Source organism: Saccostrea cucullata, unplaced genomic scaffold, assembly GCF_032062105.1.
Source record: "Saccostrea cucullata isolate Sc308-1 unplaced genomic scaffold, CSIRO_AGI_Scuc_v1 ctg282, whole genome shotgun sequence".
In the NCBI taxonomy this organism is placed as follows: domain Eukaryota; kingdom Metazoa; phylum Mollusca; class Bivalvia; order Ostreida; family Ostreidae; genus Saccostrea; species Saccostrea cuccullata.
In genome coordinates, this window is record NW_026933043.1 from 535,033 (window position 1) to 554,579 (window position 19,547).

General features: G+C 33.1%; 1 protein-coding gene across 1 annotated transcript; it reads right to left on the minus strand.

Moving 5' to 3' along the window:
• Positions 1–1,240: 1,240 nt before the first annotated feature.
• On the minus strand, positions 1,241–18,980 carry LOC134237089 (serine/threonine-protein kinase svkA-like). The gene is made up of 10 exons (XM_062719185.1): positions 18,827–18,980; positions 18,338–18,523; positions 17,637–17,779; positions 17,079–17,175; positions 11,389–11,529; positions 9,293–9,412; positions 8,254–8,388; positions 6,675–6,779; positions 5,552–5,763; positions 1,241–5,084 (listed from the first exon to the last, which is right to left on the minus strand). Exons 1-10 carry the CDS (start codon positions 18,959–18,961, stop codon positions 5,075–5,077), a joined length of 1,284 nt encoding a protein of 427 aa, XP_062575169.1. The 5' UTR covers positions 18,962–18,980; the 3' UTR covers positions 1,241–5,074.
• Between the last annotated feature and the right edge of the window lie 567 nt (positions 18,981–19,547).

Consider the following 19,547-nt stretch of genomic DNA (forward strand, 5'->3'; position numbering starts at 1 on the left):
AAAAAAAAAAAAGAAATCGGAAATTATTATATATTATGTTATAGGAATTTCAGGTGCATTGAACCTCATAACCCACTTTGATCGTGTGTACGTATTGTACCAAAACGTCAAGCAGATTTGCAAAATTTACTACAAAGGAGTTCTGATATCATATAGAGTACCAGGTAGTCTGTAACATGTATTATTCTTCAAATCTCCCGTCGTCCATTGTCATACCTGTCCTTAATTTACCTGAACAAGTTTGGATATTATCACTGATAATATTAATTTTATTTAAAAAAAAATTATGTGTATCTCCATCCCTTCCCGCCTTTGTCCTGTGTACGTAAACTGTACCAAAGCAATCTTTGTAACAATTTCTGCTTTCATGTAGAGTAGTCTAATTCGGCGGACCTTTCGGTGTACCTGTCGTGAAGATTTACCTGAACAAGTGTTCCTAAGTCGCGACATGGATCGATTATATACAGAGAAGAATTCGACAGAAAACGCCCAAAATTTAAACCTCACGGCGCTTTATCTGTTGGAGACTCTCCAAACTGACTTAGAAATTCAAACATTCAAGTTCCAGTTTTATTGATATAATGAAAATGGTTTGAATGTTCTAAAAATACATCCGTGTTCAACACGTTGACCTCTAGCAACAGCTTTATGGATATTTGTATATGAAAAGAGACTTTAAAAAATCTTCGATGTAATTTTAAGGACAGACAATAGAAAGGAATACCACGTGCAGATCTTTCGTTGAGGTCGAAAGAGGGAGGGAAGGTACCCCCCTGTCCCGTGACTTTCAGTAAAGAAATTTAATAATGAAGTTCCTTAATGCCCCTCCCAACAGACCAAAAGAAAGTTGGTTGAAAAGGTTATGTAAATGTTTGTCCACTGATAAATGCCCAACCCCTCCAATGTTATTCCCATCAAAATTAATTTCTTATAACATCTCTTGTGTCAAAAATAATTCCCGAGTCCGTTGATTAGATATGAACCCTTCTCCGAAAAATAAAATATTGTACTTAAGTGGTATATTTACTTACAATAAACGATTTCAACCAAATTTAGAATTTGTTCAAATTTAAGAGTTTATATTCATGAAAACCCCAAATACTCAATACTAGTATTCTACATGATAAATTTCTTAAAAAAAACAAAACATTTCTATCCACAACTTTTGTTCTCTATCGTGGCCATCCCCTCCATTGAGGACGTCAAAGAAAAGCAATTAGTGACTAAACACAACAAAAGCTAACATTATTCTGGAATTTATTTGTGTATAATCATTAGTACATGAAAATTAGAAAGCACGTATTCTTATGAACTGACGAGTATATGTTTAATATAGTCTCTCTTTTCATGTGTACATCAAACTTGTATAACTTTTTTTCACACTTTTCTTAATTAAGTTTATAAACATCACAAATGTTCTCGAAATTTTCCCCATTTCTGTCTTCATTTTTTCTACACATACAACTATAATATTCACAAAAGAACCAAGTGTAACGATGTCGTCAATATATTTCTTTCTCACACGAGTTATCGTTCCTTCTAAAGTAAAGAACGACAACTCTATAAAGTGTAACATCAACAACAGAAAAAATCAAGGCATTTTACACAAATTCCGTCAGATTTGGTTAACAGCTTATGGTCAACAAATATAATCTGGTAAGACATTAATTTTGATTTTCAATTCTTTGAGAAAAAATATCAAACCTCTCAATATCTAACATCCAATAATAAAACTAAAGGAAGATTTTGCTGTTCTCCAGGATACATTGTATTCACATCTTCAGAATTATAATCCATGTTTTTTTTTCTCTCTATTTAAATAACTTCACATAAATAACAATACAGTAACATCAAAGATCTCATATATTTTTATCTACATTTCAAAGTTTGGAATGTTATTTTATCTTATCAATTTGAAAAAAAAAATCTTTAAAAATACATTATAACATAAAAAGAGAGTAAACAACTGAAATATATTGGAGATTTTTCTTCAAGTTTCAATCTCAATTTGAAAAAAAAAAAATTCACACAAGAGACTTCCTGACCTGAATAGTGAATTCTGGGAAAAATTCAAAATGGATGCCATATAGAGATAACACGATCCCTCTGAAAAATTAACAAAGGGTTGAAAAAAAGTGTTAAAACTAATCTATTTACACGTGTTATAAATTATAAATATATATATATATATAGTCATCTTCTGCTACATGATTGTAATACACATCACTCTAGTTATACATCAAACCTTTACTGAAATACAACCATTCAATCGCTGCCAACCATTCAAGCCAAAAATAACGAAAACAAACTGCTTAACCAATATAGTCAGATGTAAATAAAAAAAGAAACACAGGTAGTTAACACTAATAAAGTAGCATCACCCTTTGTTTCAACAGGTACAGGTAGATACCAAAAGATGTGAACTATAGAAATGAAATGATAGTCAGTATCCACACAACTATAGGCATTTAAAGTGTTGGATACAGAGGGGGCATTGGTTCTGTTTACAAATGACTGTCCAGCAGTTATTATAAATCAATGTAAACCATTTATTTATTTTACCCGTGACATAAGTAACACAACTAGAGGCTTACACAAGAACATTTTTCTGTTGTATTCAAAAACCTTCCTCAGGTGGAACATTGTATCACACAGAAATTTAAGGAATCATATTCAAAGGGATCTTATTTGAAAATGAAAATATAATAAATTTTCAAAAGAATAAATAGTTTGGCAAAATTACATGATATTTTTTTTATTTCTTAAAGTTTTCTGCTAGATTAAAATAAAAAGAATTTAATAGATTTTGTGGCAGATACAAGCTACAGTTCACAGCCTTGATTATTTGTTATACACAGGTCAGAATAGATAAGGAAAAAATAGGTATATTTCTATTACCAACCCCATTTACACAATAGTACCGATATAATAGAGAATAATTAAAATGATAGTATACAGAATACATGTGAAATCAGGGACTACATTAAAGGTCTCTCTGTGTTCTTAGAAGCACCATCCATTATTATCAGAGTCCAGGAAAAAGAAAACTTATGGATACTAAATATTCTTCAAGAAGAGACTGTCAAGGGAGATAAGTGATGACAGGAAACAGATGACAAAGAGAGATAACTCAAAAGAAGGGAAGTAACTCATGACAGGAAGTTTATCTGAGAGACTTTTTTGCAGCTTTCATAAAGAAAATAAAATTTTTTTTATGAAAGATTCTAAATATTTGAACAGATTTCAGAAGTTTTTGGCTTACAATCATTTGTGACAAATTTATATCTTAAAAGAAAGCATCCATGATTTTTACACTGCATGTACTTCCTTTTTTACAAAAACAAACTCATTTTCTCGTGTAACAATTCCCATTCACACATTCACATGAAATACATTAATATAATATGTACCTTTAATAAACATGAAAATAAATGTACTAATCATAAAATAACAATAACTTCAGCTTGACATCTTTCTTAATTCTCTCGTTAAAAATACACTCAACACTTTCACTCAGTCATTAGATATGGTCATAACTCTCCACAAAGAAAAACAAAATATTGATAATTTTTTTCTGCTTTGACAATATGTCATAAGGTTAGCTGACATACAATGAAGTATTGTGGATAAACCCGACAGGGGCCTAATGCTGACAAGTTACAGAGTATCACAATATCCACTGGAGTTATTTGTACATTCCATGAATCAATTTGCTAGGAAAGAGGAGTTTTCTAACACATCAAAATGTAGACTATTTTTTCAAAATTGATCAGATACACTAGTATAATATGTTCAAAGTACTCTCAAAACAGCTCAGTTCATGTTTCAAAAGTCTTGTAAATCAAACCACTTGATTTTTCATTGAAGGTAGAAAGGTCTTAAATTCAAAAAGGACATTGCATCCCTGTACAATAATCATGATGACATATGTATACCTCAAAAGTGCAATTGCTAGGGATCATAAGATATTGATCATGACTGAGGATCTATATGCCTTAATAATTAGATTTTGTACATTTCTTTTTCATTACATTGGCTTTATTATGTTACAAAAGTAGATATTTTCTCAACTGATCAGATAAACAGAGTACAGCCTCAAAACAGCTTGAATCAGGTTTCGAAAGTCTTGTTATATCCAATAATTTAATTCTTAATTGGAGTCTACAATGGTCAAACTAGACCTACATTTATAAAGAAAATTGTATTCCTGTTACAAATCTAGTACTATCATAAAGACCTACATGTATGTATATTTCAAAATGCAAAATCAAAAATATTCCAGAAAATGTTGTTTCAAAAAAATAGCACCAAATACTTTTCTAAAGCTAGTGTAAGGAGTAGTTACTTATTCAATGTGGTGAGGACAGTACATCAGTGATATGAGAATGATAACTAATGACAAAAGAAGGCAGTCAATTCGATTAACTTGTCAACATTAGGCCTCTAATCAAATAGAGAAAGCAGTCAGTCTAAATAAGAAATAAATACTTAAAGACAGTCCCTGAAAAAAAGTGAAACTTTGGTTACAGTGCTAACCGAGGCAGAACCATTGATAACAGATAAAATCTCTCCTGTATAGAATTTAACAGCTTCACTTGATCTCCTCGAGGAGAAATTCTATTGTGGTGACTCAGACCTCTACCTGGTCACCACGGTAACAGGAAGCCACAATCGACCCAGTTTTAGAGAACTCCTCCATCTGGATATTCCGGATCCTCTTGACCTACAGATCAAGTCCTGATCCACACACTCACAGCTGAGGTACACACTGTAACACAGCAATATCTGGAAACAGAATTCTAACCAGTTCATCTTTTATAATGCTGCCCTCGAGGGATATAGCCATCATCGCACTCCTGACATCGTCACGGGGGAAGAGTATACGTCTTGTATAGGAATTCATTATCGCTGCTAATGCAGTCCATAGAGTTATATATATATATTTATATATTTTATATAAATCACACAAAAGGAATGTGTCCTGTCTGAGGAGCCCTATGTCCTCAGTTGCCCTCACTTCTCTCTTCATGTCTCTGTCCTAGCACTTAACACACTGGTCCTCTACATCTCACTGCTAGGAAGGTCTGCAAAAAAACAGACAGCAAGGAGTGATTAAACAGATTCTAGTTACTAGCCTTCAACTCATTGTCACATGTGTCAATCACTTTTTATTCACAGTACTTTATGTTTGCATCATTATGCAAGGCTAGACTGTCATGAATTATAGATTTTGAAATTTACATGTAATAGTATTATTAAAGATTATACAGAGCAATGACTGAAATTTGTTAAAATTCTGTTTTGCTTAAAAGTGCTACATATTAATTTTGTGGAAAAAAATCCCTCAGTGAAAGTTATCTACAGTACAGACAGAAGAACATAATGTACGCTTTAACCAAAAATTCAGAATCTGTTTAACAGATTTCCACTGCAATTTATTTTAATGCCATGCCCTGATAGATGTTTCTTTTTACTCTATTGCTAGTCTGAACTCTAATCGACTTGATGCAACAGTATGTGTGTAACATTAACTATAATATTGACTCTGTACCTTTTGACTCTGTCTATCGCCCTTCTGATCTCGGTCTCTGGTACTGCTGCTGTGTTTGACAATCGACTGATGACCCCTGTTAAGAAGTCGTCGGTGATTCCGGCACACGATCGCTCGGCCAGCTCGAACGCGTTCCTGAGCTCGTCCACGGCCTCCGTCCTCTGTACAGGGTGTCCACGACGTCTATAGTCCTCCCGATACTCCTCCTTCAACTGTCAACAAAACAACAGTTAGTTATAACCAGTAACATATTATTCAAACATAACATGAACTGAACTTGTCTAAACATTCTCCTAGATGTCTAATGGTAATCTTTCAAAATATATATTCAATATTCACCATGAAAGATATGCCTTAAACATAAATTATTTTTCCCTTCAGACAGACCTGTTCTTATATGTACAATTCATTGACATGAGAGGCAGAAACGCCTCAAATATCTAGTTTCCTTGTGAGATGGAACTGTTAAAGTTGTGTACTATAGCCCTGTAAAATAGATCTGTTAATGTAGTGTACTATTGCCCTGTAATGTGGTGTATTATGCGTATTATTGCCTGTGAGACAGATCTGTTTGTGTGATACATGTGTATCTTATTGTCCTGTGATACAGATCTGGTAATGTGGTGCATTATTGCCTGTGAGACAGATCTGGTAATGTGGTGTACTATTGCCCTGTGATACAGAATGGTTAATGTGCTGTATTATTGTCCTGTGACACAGATCTGGTAATGTGGTGCATCATTGCCCTGTGAAATAGATCTGTTTAGGTGATGTATTATTGCTATGTAAGACAGATCTATTGCTTCCATGCATTATTGCCTTGTGAGAAAGATCTGTTAAGGTGATGTCCTATTGCTCTGTTGAGACAGATCTGTTAATGTGGTGTATTATTGCCCTGTGAGACAAATCTGTTAGTGTGGTATATTATTGCCCTGTGATACAGGTATGTTAATGTGGTGTACTATTGCCCTGTAATAATGATCTGTTAATGTGATGCATTATAGCCCTGAGATACAGATCTGTTTTCATTGTGTAATATATCTTATTGCCCTGTTTGTCTATATGGTGTAATTCTTGACATAGATATACCTGTTTATAAGGTGGATCAATGACCAAGACCTACCTGTAATAATAGCGGTCCTACTGTGGAAGTGAGGGAGGGGGACTGTCGTGGAATGTCGTACTGTGACACCGGCCTCTGAGGGGGCTGGGGGGCGGGCTGCCGCTGCTGAAAATGAAACACATCATAAAGAAACTTGTTAACACTGTAAAACACCACGCTACAATCACGCACAAACTCTTATATACAAACTGTTATATAGATACTGTACATGTTAGACTTTGAAACATGTTTTCTTTTAAATGTCAGAGAATTATATCAATATAAACTCTACATGCACACACTTAGATTGATGTACGAAAATAACATAGTTACATTATTTAGTTTAAAATAGTCAAACATTTCACAGGCAAAAATTTTTCAATAGGCAATCCTTTATCCATGTCTACAGAAAATTTCCAATAATATTTGGTTAACTATATTGGTTTCTGCTGAAGTATTAAAAAAATATTTTTTTTCATATGCACTAGAGACTAGATCCTTTAACCATAGAATGATATTTATATGCATATACTTTAAAAATACCCAGCCAAGCATTCAATAATTTAGAATTACAGTGGTGTACAATCCAACATTTGTGTAATATAGTTATATTATAGAATATATAAATACTATAATAAAATATTGATTTCATTGCATGCAACTAAAATGTACTGAAAGACAAAACAATATTAAAATATCTTAATCTTGAATGTTAAAGAAATTTTGAAAACAAAACAAATAAATGACTGGAGTATATAAGACCTATATACATACATTATACAAAATATAGAACAGACCAAATTATAAATTGGTGTGCAACCTTCACATGAAAAAGGTGTATATGTAAAGAAATTTATCTTAATGTTCTTGAAATCAAGTTCATATTAGATGGTCTTTCTCATTGTTACCTGTTCTCCTATCCTGTCATGCCCTCTGGGGCCACCATATGGTGTGAACGTTTTTACATTTTCAAATTGTCGGACCAATATAAACTTATAAAACACCATTATAGAAATTCTTATAATATATTGCTACATGATAAAACAGCCATATATCAATGAACAAAGTTAGTAAAAACATTTAAACTCAATATGTTAGTAAACATAAACAATAACATAAATATTCAATATCCCATTCCATATGATAAACTGAACCAATCGCCATAACATACTGGACACTGGGCATTATGGGTAATCAAATCTATGTAAATCTGATCATGCAAACATGCATGTTAGTGTAAGGTTCTGCACCATTCCCATCAAAGTGGGGTGGGGACGAAATATCAAATAAATAGTGTATTTTCTAAGAGTGCAAAATACATGTAATTTACAAAATTCGATGAAATAAAACTGTAGACAAACATTTATGTTTCCATGTTGGTCACCCTCATTTTTTTACTCACAAATATTTATTTCAATGAACCATATTTATATTTAATCATGTTTCTATTTATATTTGTGAACAGATTTAAAACTGACAAATCTGCATTCACCATTCGGTTACCAAGTCTAGCGATCCAATGATGGGAATGGTGCAGTGTGGGTGAATATCAGTATAAATTAATAACGTAATCCACTGTTTCCGTGTCGTGGTGACTCACGTAATTCCTGTAGGGTGCGGCCTCTAGGATGTGGTGGGGTGGCCCCACATACACGGGGGCATGGCTAGAGTTGGCCCCCAGGGCGTGGCCGGGGTTGGGAATATCGTACTGGGATTTAGGGCGTGATATAGGAGGCTATTATAGAGGGAGAGAAGAAATCAGTGATCAGAACAAAACACACACTACAGATTATCTACAGTCTAAAACAGATATAGCCAGGTTTGATATACCATGATACCTGACTATTTCAGGTATAATTAATGTATGAAAGTATTAAATACTGAGAGTTTTTTTTTATAAGCACTGTATGCATGTCTGTTGTCCTATCTAATCTGTATTCTGAATAAATATTGTAAACAGTTTAAATCATACAATTTATGTAGAAGTTAAGGAGAAATCCTTTTCAGAATTCATATGGAAGAAAAACACAATAAAGAAGTGCCACGCAAAAAAATGAGCAAGTGTTCATTTAAGTCTGGCTATATCTGTGTTTTACTGTTTATACATCTATTGTGATTGGATATGAAGTAGTCTTTAATATTGAGAGTGCTTTAAACACTTATTGTTCAGGTTAAGAAAAGAATCTCGTACATATTAAAATTTTATATTCATTATGTGAAGAATACCATTCCAAATTATCATATTTTATATAATTATAGTAGGATATATGTAATTATTATAGTTTTTTCTGTTATATTTTCTAATAAATGGTATATTATGTTCTTAGCTTAGTCCTAACTGACCCCCCCATCCCCCCCCCCGAAAACATGTTTGATTTAATAAATGGCAAAATTAAACTAAATTCAACAGATTCAATTTCTTTTGATACTGAAATGAATTGTACAATTTTAACATTCACACACACCCCCTCCAAAAAAAAAAACAAAAGTTTTAGGGATAAAATCTTTTCCCATGAAAGTCTTGTTCATTAAAATTAATCATATATTTCCAGTTCCCACTTTCTAGAAATTTCCAGCAGGCCCATCCCCCGTTAAGGTGGTGTTGTGCTTGTTCCAAGGGAGATAACTCTGTGACTTACTCTATTATTAATGATGGAGTGGTGATGAGGTTGTCCAAACAAGCTAATATTGGATTTATAGGGAGAGACAACAACAGGGGTGGTGGTGTCAGATTTACTACGGAGGTGAACAGGGGATCCCTGCAAAGTTCAAAATCACTCAGGATTAAATACATGCTGCACAGAAAGCCTAGATCTCACACAGTTACATGTATAAATACAGCACACAGTTTCACTTAAGGGGGCTGGTGGTCAAAGCCCTTTTTTAAGACTATTTATACCTCCTAAAAAAGGAGAGTTCTGCATGTATAAAAATACAGAAAATTGCATTCAATATCATATTGATTTAAACTGTAATACCGGTACAAGTTTTTTTTTATTTCTGTACAATGTCACAGTAATAGATTGTGGGTAGAAAATTCCTACTTCAATCTATTATTGTGCGAATCAGTTAAATGACTTGTTGAGCACCCAGCCTCCTTATAATTAATAACACGCACTAGTCAAGTCTTATTCCACAAAAAAATAACATGTACAGTATACTGTACGTTTAGGTAGTACATACAAACATGAATCATGTAGAAGTTGTAATTCACCACACATACACAGGTTAACAGCATTACCAGCTTGTCCCAATACTAGTCTTTTTAATTTTAATCTTAATTTTATACAGGGGCTGACAAATCCCACTGACCTGATGCCCAGAACTGTTTGGCTAGTTTAGTTGTATTTAATAAGCACATGTCCCTGGACAATAGAATAAAAAAAATAAATATTAAAGAAAAGAATTATTATCTATTAAGAAGACAATAGTCTTATATATGAAGTTGAAATTTATTTTTCAAAAGAGTTATCTTTATTTTATCCTAATGCACTTGTTCATCATGTTCATAGACAAGTGCTTTAAATTAAAAGTCAGCCCCTGTTTACAGGAATATGTTGCAAAATCAGGACTTGATTCTTCACTCAATGATTAATTAGAAAACTACATCTGGTTAGAGAAAACCACACAGGATTAATAATTCATTAAACAAGGTTCAACAAAGATGACAGAGTGACAGAGGACCACACGTGATGAATTTAGAATTTATCCCATTACTTACAGTAACTCTGTAACTCACACACTGTACACAATGTTGTATACAAATACATGTAATCACTTGGAGGTGGTAAAATTAATCACACACACTGACAGTGTCAATAATAATTAAAATTCCACACTGCTGATACCCCATATTTAAATACTTATGGTAGGATGAAGAATGAATTTCACTGACCCAGACAAACTTCTAAATAAATTTTACATCTATCTAGGCTACTAACATGAACTGTAAGACATTTTCTCTGCATGAAAAAAACTCACCTAATGAAGGGTTATACTTATGCCATAAAATGCATTAAATTTAAAGATTTTTTTAACTATTGAAACATGATATGCAAATTAAATACAAGAGCATCATCAATTTTTAGTGCAGATAATTTAAATGTTCATTACATTTTCTATCAAGATTTAACTTATCATATTTATGAAATATTTTCAGTAAAAAGTAAATTACCAGAGGCAAGATACAGGTCTAAATAAAGTTCTTCAAATGTTACTAAGTAGGAATAATCATTTGTAGTACACACCATTATAAAGACGAGTAAGTACTAAAAGATACTTTGAAGTACTACTGTAAGATACTTTGAAGTAAATACTGAGGTATGTGTTGTTAAAACAATCTTCTATCTTGGAAAACATGTGAATAAACTTTCTAATGAAGAACATACACTGACAGAAATACATATGTACAGTGCAACAAGTACTATAGCAGGTGATAATGTGTGCTTCAAGGCAATAAAGACGACATTCTTCAATGCTTAAAACTCTGAATACAGACACAGAAATAATGCAAAATGAAATAAAATTACAGTCATATGTACATAGATCTACTTAAAGTCACGCAACACTGAAGAAAAACATATAGTACAAAAAGCTCTCAGAAATTCTGACATACAGAGAAAGCTACTAAGCTCGAACCCGAGGCAGATAAACCCCGAGTTTAAGTCCCCTACACGTGAGATAGAGAAAGACGTGAGCTCGCCCACCAAGCCAGTGTGATAATCTGGAGACTTACTGCGTCTTTGTAGTCACTGAGTACCGGTGCCGACTCAGTCCGGCTGTGTATGACCGGGGCCATGTTTATATTGGGTGTCGATTCCGACTGGCTCGACTTCAACCCCGTGTCATACGAAGGCCCCAGGTTTCTAGAATTCTGCTAAAGATTTTGGAGGGGAATACAATTACTGAATGATCTAGAATTTGGAATTTATCAAAAGAATTGGAACTACGTAACTGGTTTCTAAGGTCACCTGTAATTCATCTATATTATAGTGCATATCAATATTACTAACAACATGTGATGAATGAAAAATTATCCACCTGAAAATTTATTACCAGGATTGTTCATTTTCTCATTTTCTAAGAAAATTTATTGAGATCTTTTCATAATGATTTTTTTAATACTGGTACCTTCTAAAGAGACAAACTCAAAGAGAAAAATATTAATTTTTACATAAAACAATACTTCAACCTTTTTGGCAGACACAGATATAAAATATAGAATCTATACATGTTTATTGGCAAGAAAGTATAACTACAGGTAGGTATTTTTTTTGAATTTTAATTTCCAGGGTCAATTTTCTTTAACATAAAGATAATTTTTTTAATGCAAGACAGATAGAAAAAATACATCCATTTCTGTGAAATCTATAACTGGGGATTACAGACATTTACATCTAAACATCCACTGGAATATGAAGCAAATACTACAAACATGTACATCAATCTGATACTCAATAGGAAGAAATCAATATTAAGGTGGATTTCCCCTCACCAAAGTTCTACAACTCATAGAAAATCTCATTGTGAAAAAATGGATATTGGAAGTGATATTTCATATTTTCAACCCAGAACCACATCTGATTAAAAAGTAAATAGACTATGGTGCATAATAAAAATATTTAAACTAGAAAATTGGTCTCCGCAACACCAACTTTTTATTTTAAAAATATACAATAAAATCGGCAATGCGGCTACCTTAAAACGGATGCGCGCGGGCCAAAACCAAGATTTCAATTTTATATGGCCTTTCAGTAAAGAACAACTCAAATTGTATATCTAAATAATAGAATTTTTATATAAAATGATTTTTTCAAATACTGGTACCTTTCAAGAACAAACAGCAAGAGAAAAATATTAATTTTTACATAAAACAATACTTCAACCTTTTTAACAAACACAGATAGAAAATATTAATCTACTTCTCTCTACATTTTCTTCTAAATTTATAAGATAACTTTTTCAGCAATGATAGAATGATCGAGGTTTTGTATTGCCTTAAAAATTAATAATATTCTTGAATTTTCAAATAAATAAAAACAAATAAAAATAAAAAATATATCCTCGGGGATCTATTTCTTCGGAAGTCAATGAAATTCATTCCTTCGTTAATATTCTGCAAGACAGATAGAAAAAAGAACATGCAGCGTGCGTGTGAAATCTATAACTGGGGATTACAGACATTTACATCTAAACATCCACTGGAATATGAAGCAAATACTACAAACATGTACATCAATCTGATAGCTCAATAGGAAGTAATCAATATTAAGGTGGATTTTCCCTCACTAAAGTTCTACAACTCATAGATAAGACTTTCATAGTGAAAACAATGATATTGGATGAATACATGCTTAAATCATATTTTCAACCCAGAACCACATCTGATTAAAAAGTAAATAGACTATGCTGCATAATAAAAATATTTAAATTAAATATCCTTCACTATTAACATGATTCACTATTAATATGTCTTTATTGTACTTTAATGGGAATTAGCTGTGTTAGAAATATTGAAATTGTTTATAAAATATGTGAAATGCAATGAACATTATACTCTATTCAAATTCACGTCTGTATCTTGATGATGGGATATTAATTACAGGAGATACTAATGTCAGGAGAGTTAATCTGAAATCATAAAACTTAGATACTACAAACTTCTACATTACTGTTATTTGCCAAAATATAGTTTTATGAAACAATCTTTCAGACAAACAAAAAATTATTGTGTGTGTATTTTTAATAGTTTTTTTTCTGTGGGAAAAAAATCATATTGAACATTTGAAATTATATTTAGATATTTTTTTCTTCTTCAAACTTTTATTTTACATGTAATAACCACTTACATCATTCTGGTTAGGGCTCTGGAGAGAGAGAGGGTTTACACTGTTCTAATAGGGGTTGTGCTTGCTGGAGAGTGGGGGGTGGGGGGTTAAAATGTTCAGCTGAAGACATCTGGTTGTTTATTTAGTGAATACATTTTTCTAATGTGTGGGGGGTTGGGGTTGGTTGTGCTTGTTTTTGGGGGGTGGGGGTACAGGAGTGGTCATTTACTTTCAATGCTCTGGTTGGGGTTGCCTGTGTATGTATCTGTGTGTGTTTGGGGTGGGGAGAGTTGTTCCTTTACTTACAATGTTTTGGCTTAGGTTGAAGTTGCCCTGTGTACGTGTGTGTGTTTGGGGGAGGGGGTCATTTACTTACATTGCTATGACTGGGATTGTAGTTGCCCGTGTACATGTATGCTGGGGGAAAGGGGGAGGGGTTGATTACTTACATTGCTCTGGCTAAGGTGGTGGTTTCCCCGTGTGTCTGTTTGTGTGTATGGTGGGGGGGGGGGTTGTTTACTTACATTGCTCTGACTTTGGATGTGGTTTCCCTGTGTTTGTGTGTGTGTGGAGGGGGGGCTTTACTTACATTGCTCTGACTTTGGATGTGGTTTCCCTGTGTGTCTGTTTGTGTGTATGGTAGGGGGGGGGTCATTTACTTACATTGCTCTGGCTGAGATGGTGGTTGCCCTGGGGGACAGGGACTGACGGCGCCGGTCGTTTACTGGGAATCTGAGACAAGGCCTGGTTACCAATAGGGTGGTTCTACATAGACAAGGAACATGCAATTGATTCCAACACCTCAGTACATCATAAATATCTTTATAATTATATACCCACTCAACACTGCTTATCCTCCCCTCTTAAGCATCAGTCTGTTACAAGAGCTGCCTCCAAGTATCTATAGCTGCTGTCTCTCACAAGAGTTCTCTTTATATTAAGTACTATAAGTATGTTTACATATACTATAAGTATGTGTAATAATCTGTTACTAAAGATCCCTCCAAATTTCAATAGCAGTCTGAACTCCCTACTAATGTTTGAAAAACTGTCTGTTCTCAGAGCTCTGTTGAAGGTAAGAAAGAGATATTAAAGGTTATTCCCTCACATTAGAATTTCAATTAAGAAATGACTACAACTATATACTGTAACAGAAGCAGAGTCTACAATCAAATTCTATTCTTCTTTCCTAGGCATCATTTATAAAGACAGTGCAGTGTTGAGTGGATAGATATAAAACTAATAAAACATGCAATATTCTAATGATAGATTATTACACTACATTGCATACAACATTCAGTCTACAGGGATTACATGCAAAGCAGTAGTGAATTACAGAAGATATAGTCAAATTACATCATGCATCCTGACCAGTTGATTTTTTTAGGTTGTTATATTTGGTATATATCTTCGGCATATTCAACATAATATCAATATATATTGTTTTTTTTTTTTTACATCCAGTCCAATATTTTTTTTTCGTTCACCCCCCAAAAAAATAAAAAAAATAAAAATTGAACATTCTTTCACAATATTGAAATTTTTTTAATTTAAACCTTATTGGTGGTAAAAATGTCCTTTTAAAAAGTCTTGGGCTCAAATCTCAGTGGGACATTGAAAACAATCCTTTCTATAATTCTCGAAAATAACATAATTATCAGATTTCAACATGTACTTTAACAAGGGGTGGTGGCTTTAATTTCCTGTAACCAGGCTTGGGGTCAATTACTTTGAAATGTAATTAATTACTTTCAAATACATTGATAATTTTGTCAATTACTTGCAATTACAATTACATTGATTTTTTCAAATGTAATTAATTACTATCAATTACTTTGACAAATGTAATTAAATACATTTCAATTACTTCGAGTTATTAAAAAAAAATTAAGATTTTTTTTAAGGCTATCTAAATTTAATTCCCTGGTTCTCAGGCCAATTTTCTCCAAAACATATGCGGGAGGGCGGCATTTTATTTTTCATTTTATTGGCAATAAAGTAGATGAGGGAGGTATTTTTTTTATTTTAATTTCCGAATTTTCTTTAACATAAAGAAAATTTTTTTAATCACAGATATACTTTCCATTTCTGGTCAAAATTTCTGCTTTATCCATTGCTTAACAGCATGTAAACATCGTAGGTAATGTCCTCGAATGTATTTTCAAACGAAGGTAGCCAAAATCTCATTGTAAATGGCTACCGGAAGTGATATTTGAATACTAAACTAAGAAACAAATGAGGTCGGAATTTTTTTTCCCGGATTAGTCTCCGCACTACCAACTTTTTATTTTATCAAAAATACAATAAAATCGGCAATGCGGCTACCTCAAAACGGATGCGCGCGGGCCTGAGAACCAAGATTTCAATTTTAGATGGCCTAAATAAGATTTTTTTTTCTATAGCGATTGAATTCGAACTTTCATTCAGTGTTTTTGTTCTTGGGTATGATAGGGGTTCACTCTTGGTCAAAATTAGACCTTTACATTATAATGAGTGTGACACACTGTATAAACAAATTAAACATTATGAGACTATTAATTATTGTACAAACACAAGCCCATGCTACACCAGTATGGTGTATGGCAAGATCTTTTTTGTTACTTTCTGAAATCCATATTTTTGAAGGAAATAAATAATATCTATCACAATTCCATTCATTATTTTCTATCTTAAAATGAAAAGGGGATGTAGTTAGTCTAATTGCTGTAAAACAAATTAACTATCTAAACAATCATTATTATTTGCAAGTGGGAATAGGGAGAACTGAGATTTATAAAACATGGGAATAAGTAATATAAACCCATCAGTATAAAACTATGTATCAGTATAAGACAACTTTTTAAATATAAACTTTCATTTTGAAAAAAAGTAATTGAAATGTAATTGAAAAGTAATTGAAAATACATGACCTTTTTTGAAATGTATTTAAATACATTCAATTACTTGTAATTGAAGGCTAGCTCAAATACAAATTACTTACAATTACTTTGAAAAATGTAATTAATTACACTCAATTACAATTACTTTATTCAATTACCCCATCCCTGCCTGTAACTGTAAATCATAATCGTTGTCTTTATCACACTTTCCCTCTTTGTTTGTGCAAAGCGACAGACAAATCCACTGTTATCGCAATTAATGGATCAGATTATCTCATCTGCGAGTCCACTTTATCTCACTTCAAATCCTTCCTATCTCTCTACTTAATAGGGCTTATTATTCCTTGGGAATAGACCTGCTCCAAAAACTTTAAACTGCTCCAAAAACTTTAATCTCCGCATTTCACCTAAAAAAAATCACACCTCAACTGGAGCCCCCTATCTCACATGATATCATACAACCATATCTCACTTTTTCGATGTATCTCAACTTTCTCACATAATGGCCCTCAATGTAAGTCAATATCTCAAATGAACGCTGTTTATATCACATAATGGCCCTCAACATCTTGCCTGATCATTTTCAATACCTCACTTGATTTATCTCAATATCTCACCTGCTCTATCTCAATATCTCACCTGGTCTATCTCACTACCTCACCTGATCTATCTCACTTGATCTATCTCAATATCTCACCTGATCTATCTCAATATCTCACCTGATCGTTGCCATTCATCAGTCTTTCCTTTAACTCTTTGTCAGCTTCCTTAATTGTCATGATCCAGTCTCCCTGCATTTCGTCTTCCTGAACATCTCTTTAAAAAAACAGGTCAAAGGTCAAGGTCAATCACATTTTTAACAGGGTCAAAATGTATATTTTTTTTTCTTTTTCCTATTTTCAGGTTCTTTTTTATTCCTCAGTTCACTGATATAATAATTCAATTTTGGGGGGGCCTGATTTCCTACAATAAATCTGATTTATTATCAAAATGCAAGGAATTTTAACATGCCTTGCAGGACAAATTTTTCAGAAAAGAGCATTTTATCTTGACAACTTTGTAGAGGAATAAAAGACATTTATATTCCAATATAGTTATTTCCCTTATCAGGTTAATTGACCATCTCTCTTACAAGAATGTCAATTAGCCTTGAACTTAATAATACAGAAGTATAAACAAAAGTTTATAAACAAGACAGATGCTTCCTTTTTTTACCAGGAAATTACACCACTCCTCCCTAGTGCCCTGTTACCATGGATACCATTACACTAACTTACTCGTCACTCTCGGAGTCTGAGTCGGAGTCGTTCCCCTTCTCCTGTTTCCAGCGCTGATATCGATCAATTAATTCTTGTAGATATGTTGTCTTCCTGGCCCTCCTAATGAAGGGGTGTTTTAACAGTTCCTTTGCTGAAGGCCTCTGATAATACAAAAACCATATTCAATTCAAAATACGTCAGACTAGAAGCTAAAGATATCAATACATTAAGGTTTGACAGTCAATAAAAATAACAACAGCTTATTTCTTTACCGTACTATGAAAGAAAGAGATTGAAACCGCAGCATTTTTTTTCAAAATAATTCATATATGCAATTCCTTTTGTAAAAATAACTGCTTTCTTCTTTTATATAGCATGAGAATTACAGATCTTTCATCAAACTTAAATATCTAAGCCTGTAGAATAGCAGCTTTAAAATCTGTACTACATGAATGCTCACCATTATATCAACTTTATATATCAATAAAATAAAGAAGAAGAGTTTGAAATTTGGTACTTTGGTAGGTAACCTTTACGTCCATAAGACCTAACAACATGTATGTGGTAATGATACAAACTCACTTACTCTAAATACAAATATGTATTAATACACATGTAACGCATTCCATGAGGAAACATAGGAATGAGAAGGCCTCTTTATACATCTACTCACATTGTTGCGGGGTGTGGGTGTTCCACATTAAGGTATATATACTCACATTGTTGGGGTCCTTATTAAGGCACAGCTCCACAAACTCCTTGAACAGTCGGGAGAAGTTCCCGGTCAGCTGTGGGGGGTTATTTTTAGGGATCAGGAACAGGACCCTCATTGGATGGAGGTCAGAGTTGGGAGGTTCCCCCTTGGCCAGTTCTATGGCAGTGATCCCCAAACTCCAGATGTCAGCCTAAAATTAGACCTTATTTATAGCAGAACATTCCAATGTTTACATTTAAAAAAAATTGCCTTCTTAGGTTCAAAGTTATAACTTTAATGTTACGTCCTTTGTCAATAATTTGATGTTCCTTTTTTTAAATCAGTGACTAGATATTGATTAACCTGCAGATTAATTGACTTTCTTAATTTTACCTAACTTTACATGTTTCTTATTCATCCAAAACTTACTACAAACATTATTTTAATCAATTTGCAGAACATCAAAAATTTTATGCAAATTAAACAAGCCAGATGAAGAGTGCGATTTTCGTACCTTGGTGTCGTAGGCCGACTGTTTGATGACCTCAGGGGCCATCCAGAATGGAGTCCCCACAAACGTGTTCCGTTTATTGGTCGTGTTCGTCAGCTGACCAGCGACGCCAAAGTCGGCCAGCTTCACATCCCCCATCTCCGACAGCAAGACATTTGCAGCTGTACATATGAAAAAAATAATAATTCAGGAATACATTTATAGTATATCTTACACAAATAGCACAAATCAAAAATAGGACAGAGCAAAAATAGGCTTATCTTGGAAAAATATGGTACACTGTAGTTTGAAATAGGTAATAAATAAATACATGTAGTGTAAGTCAAGAATATGCCTTTTTTTGAATAAATAAATTATGGCAAATATATGCATATCTTAGACAAATGAGGTGAACAAGTGATAGGTAATAAATAATCAAACTACTTATTTATTACAAAGTACTTATCTTGGGTGTTCTGAGTATTCATATTACAGGACAAATGTAACTCTATTTGATAAAATCATCATGATCATGCACTTAACTTGTTAAACTGTAGATATTATTACATTAAATTAATCATATTGAATTATACTAATAACCAATTATGATTTTGTACACTGTAAATAGTTGTACCATATTTGCCACACTCTAATGACTTCAATATAAGCAGAAATCTCTTTATCACTACAGGCATTTGAAATGTGATCACATTTAATTTGGAAAATAGGAAATTCAAAATCCAAG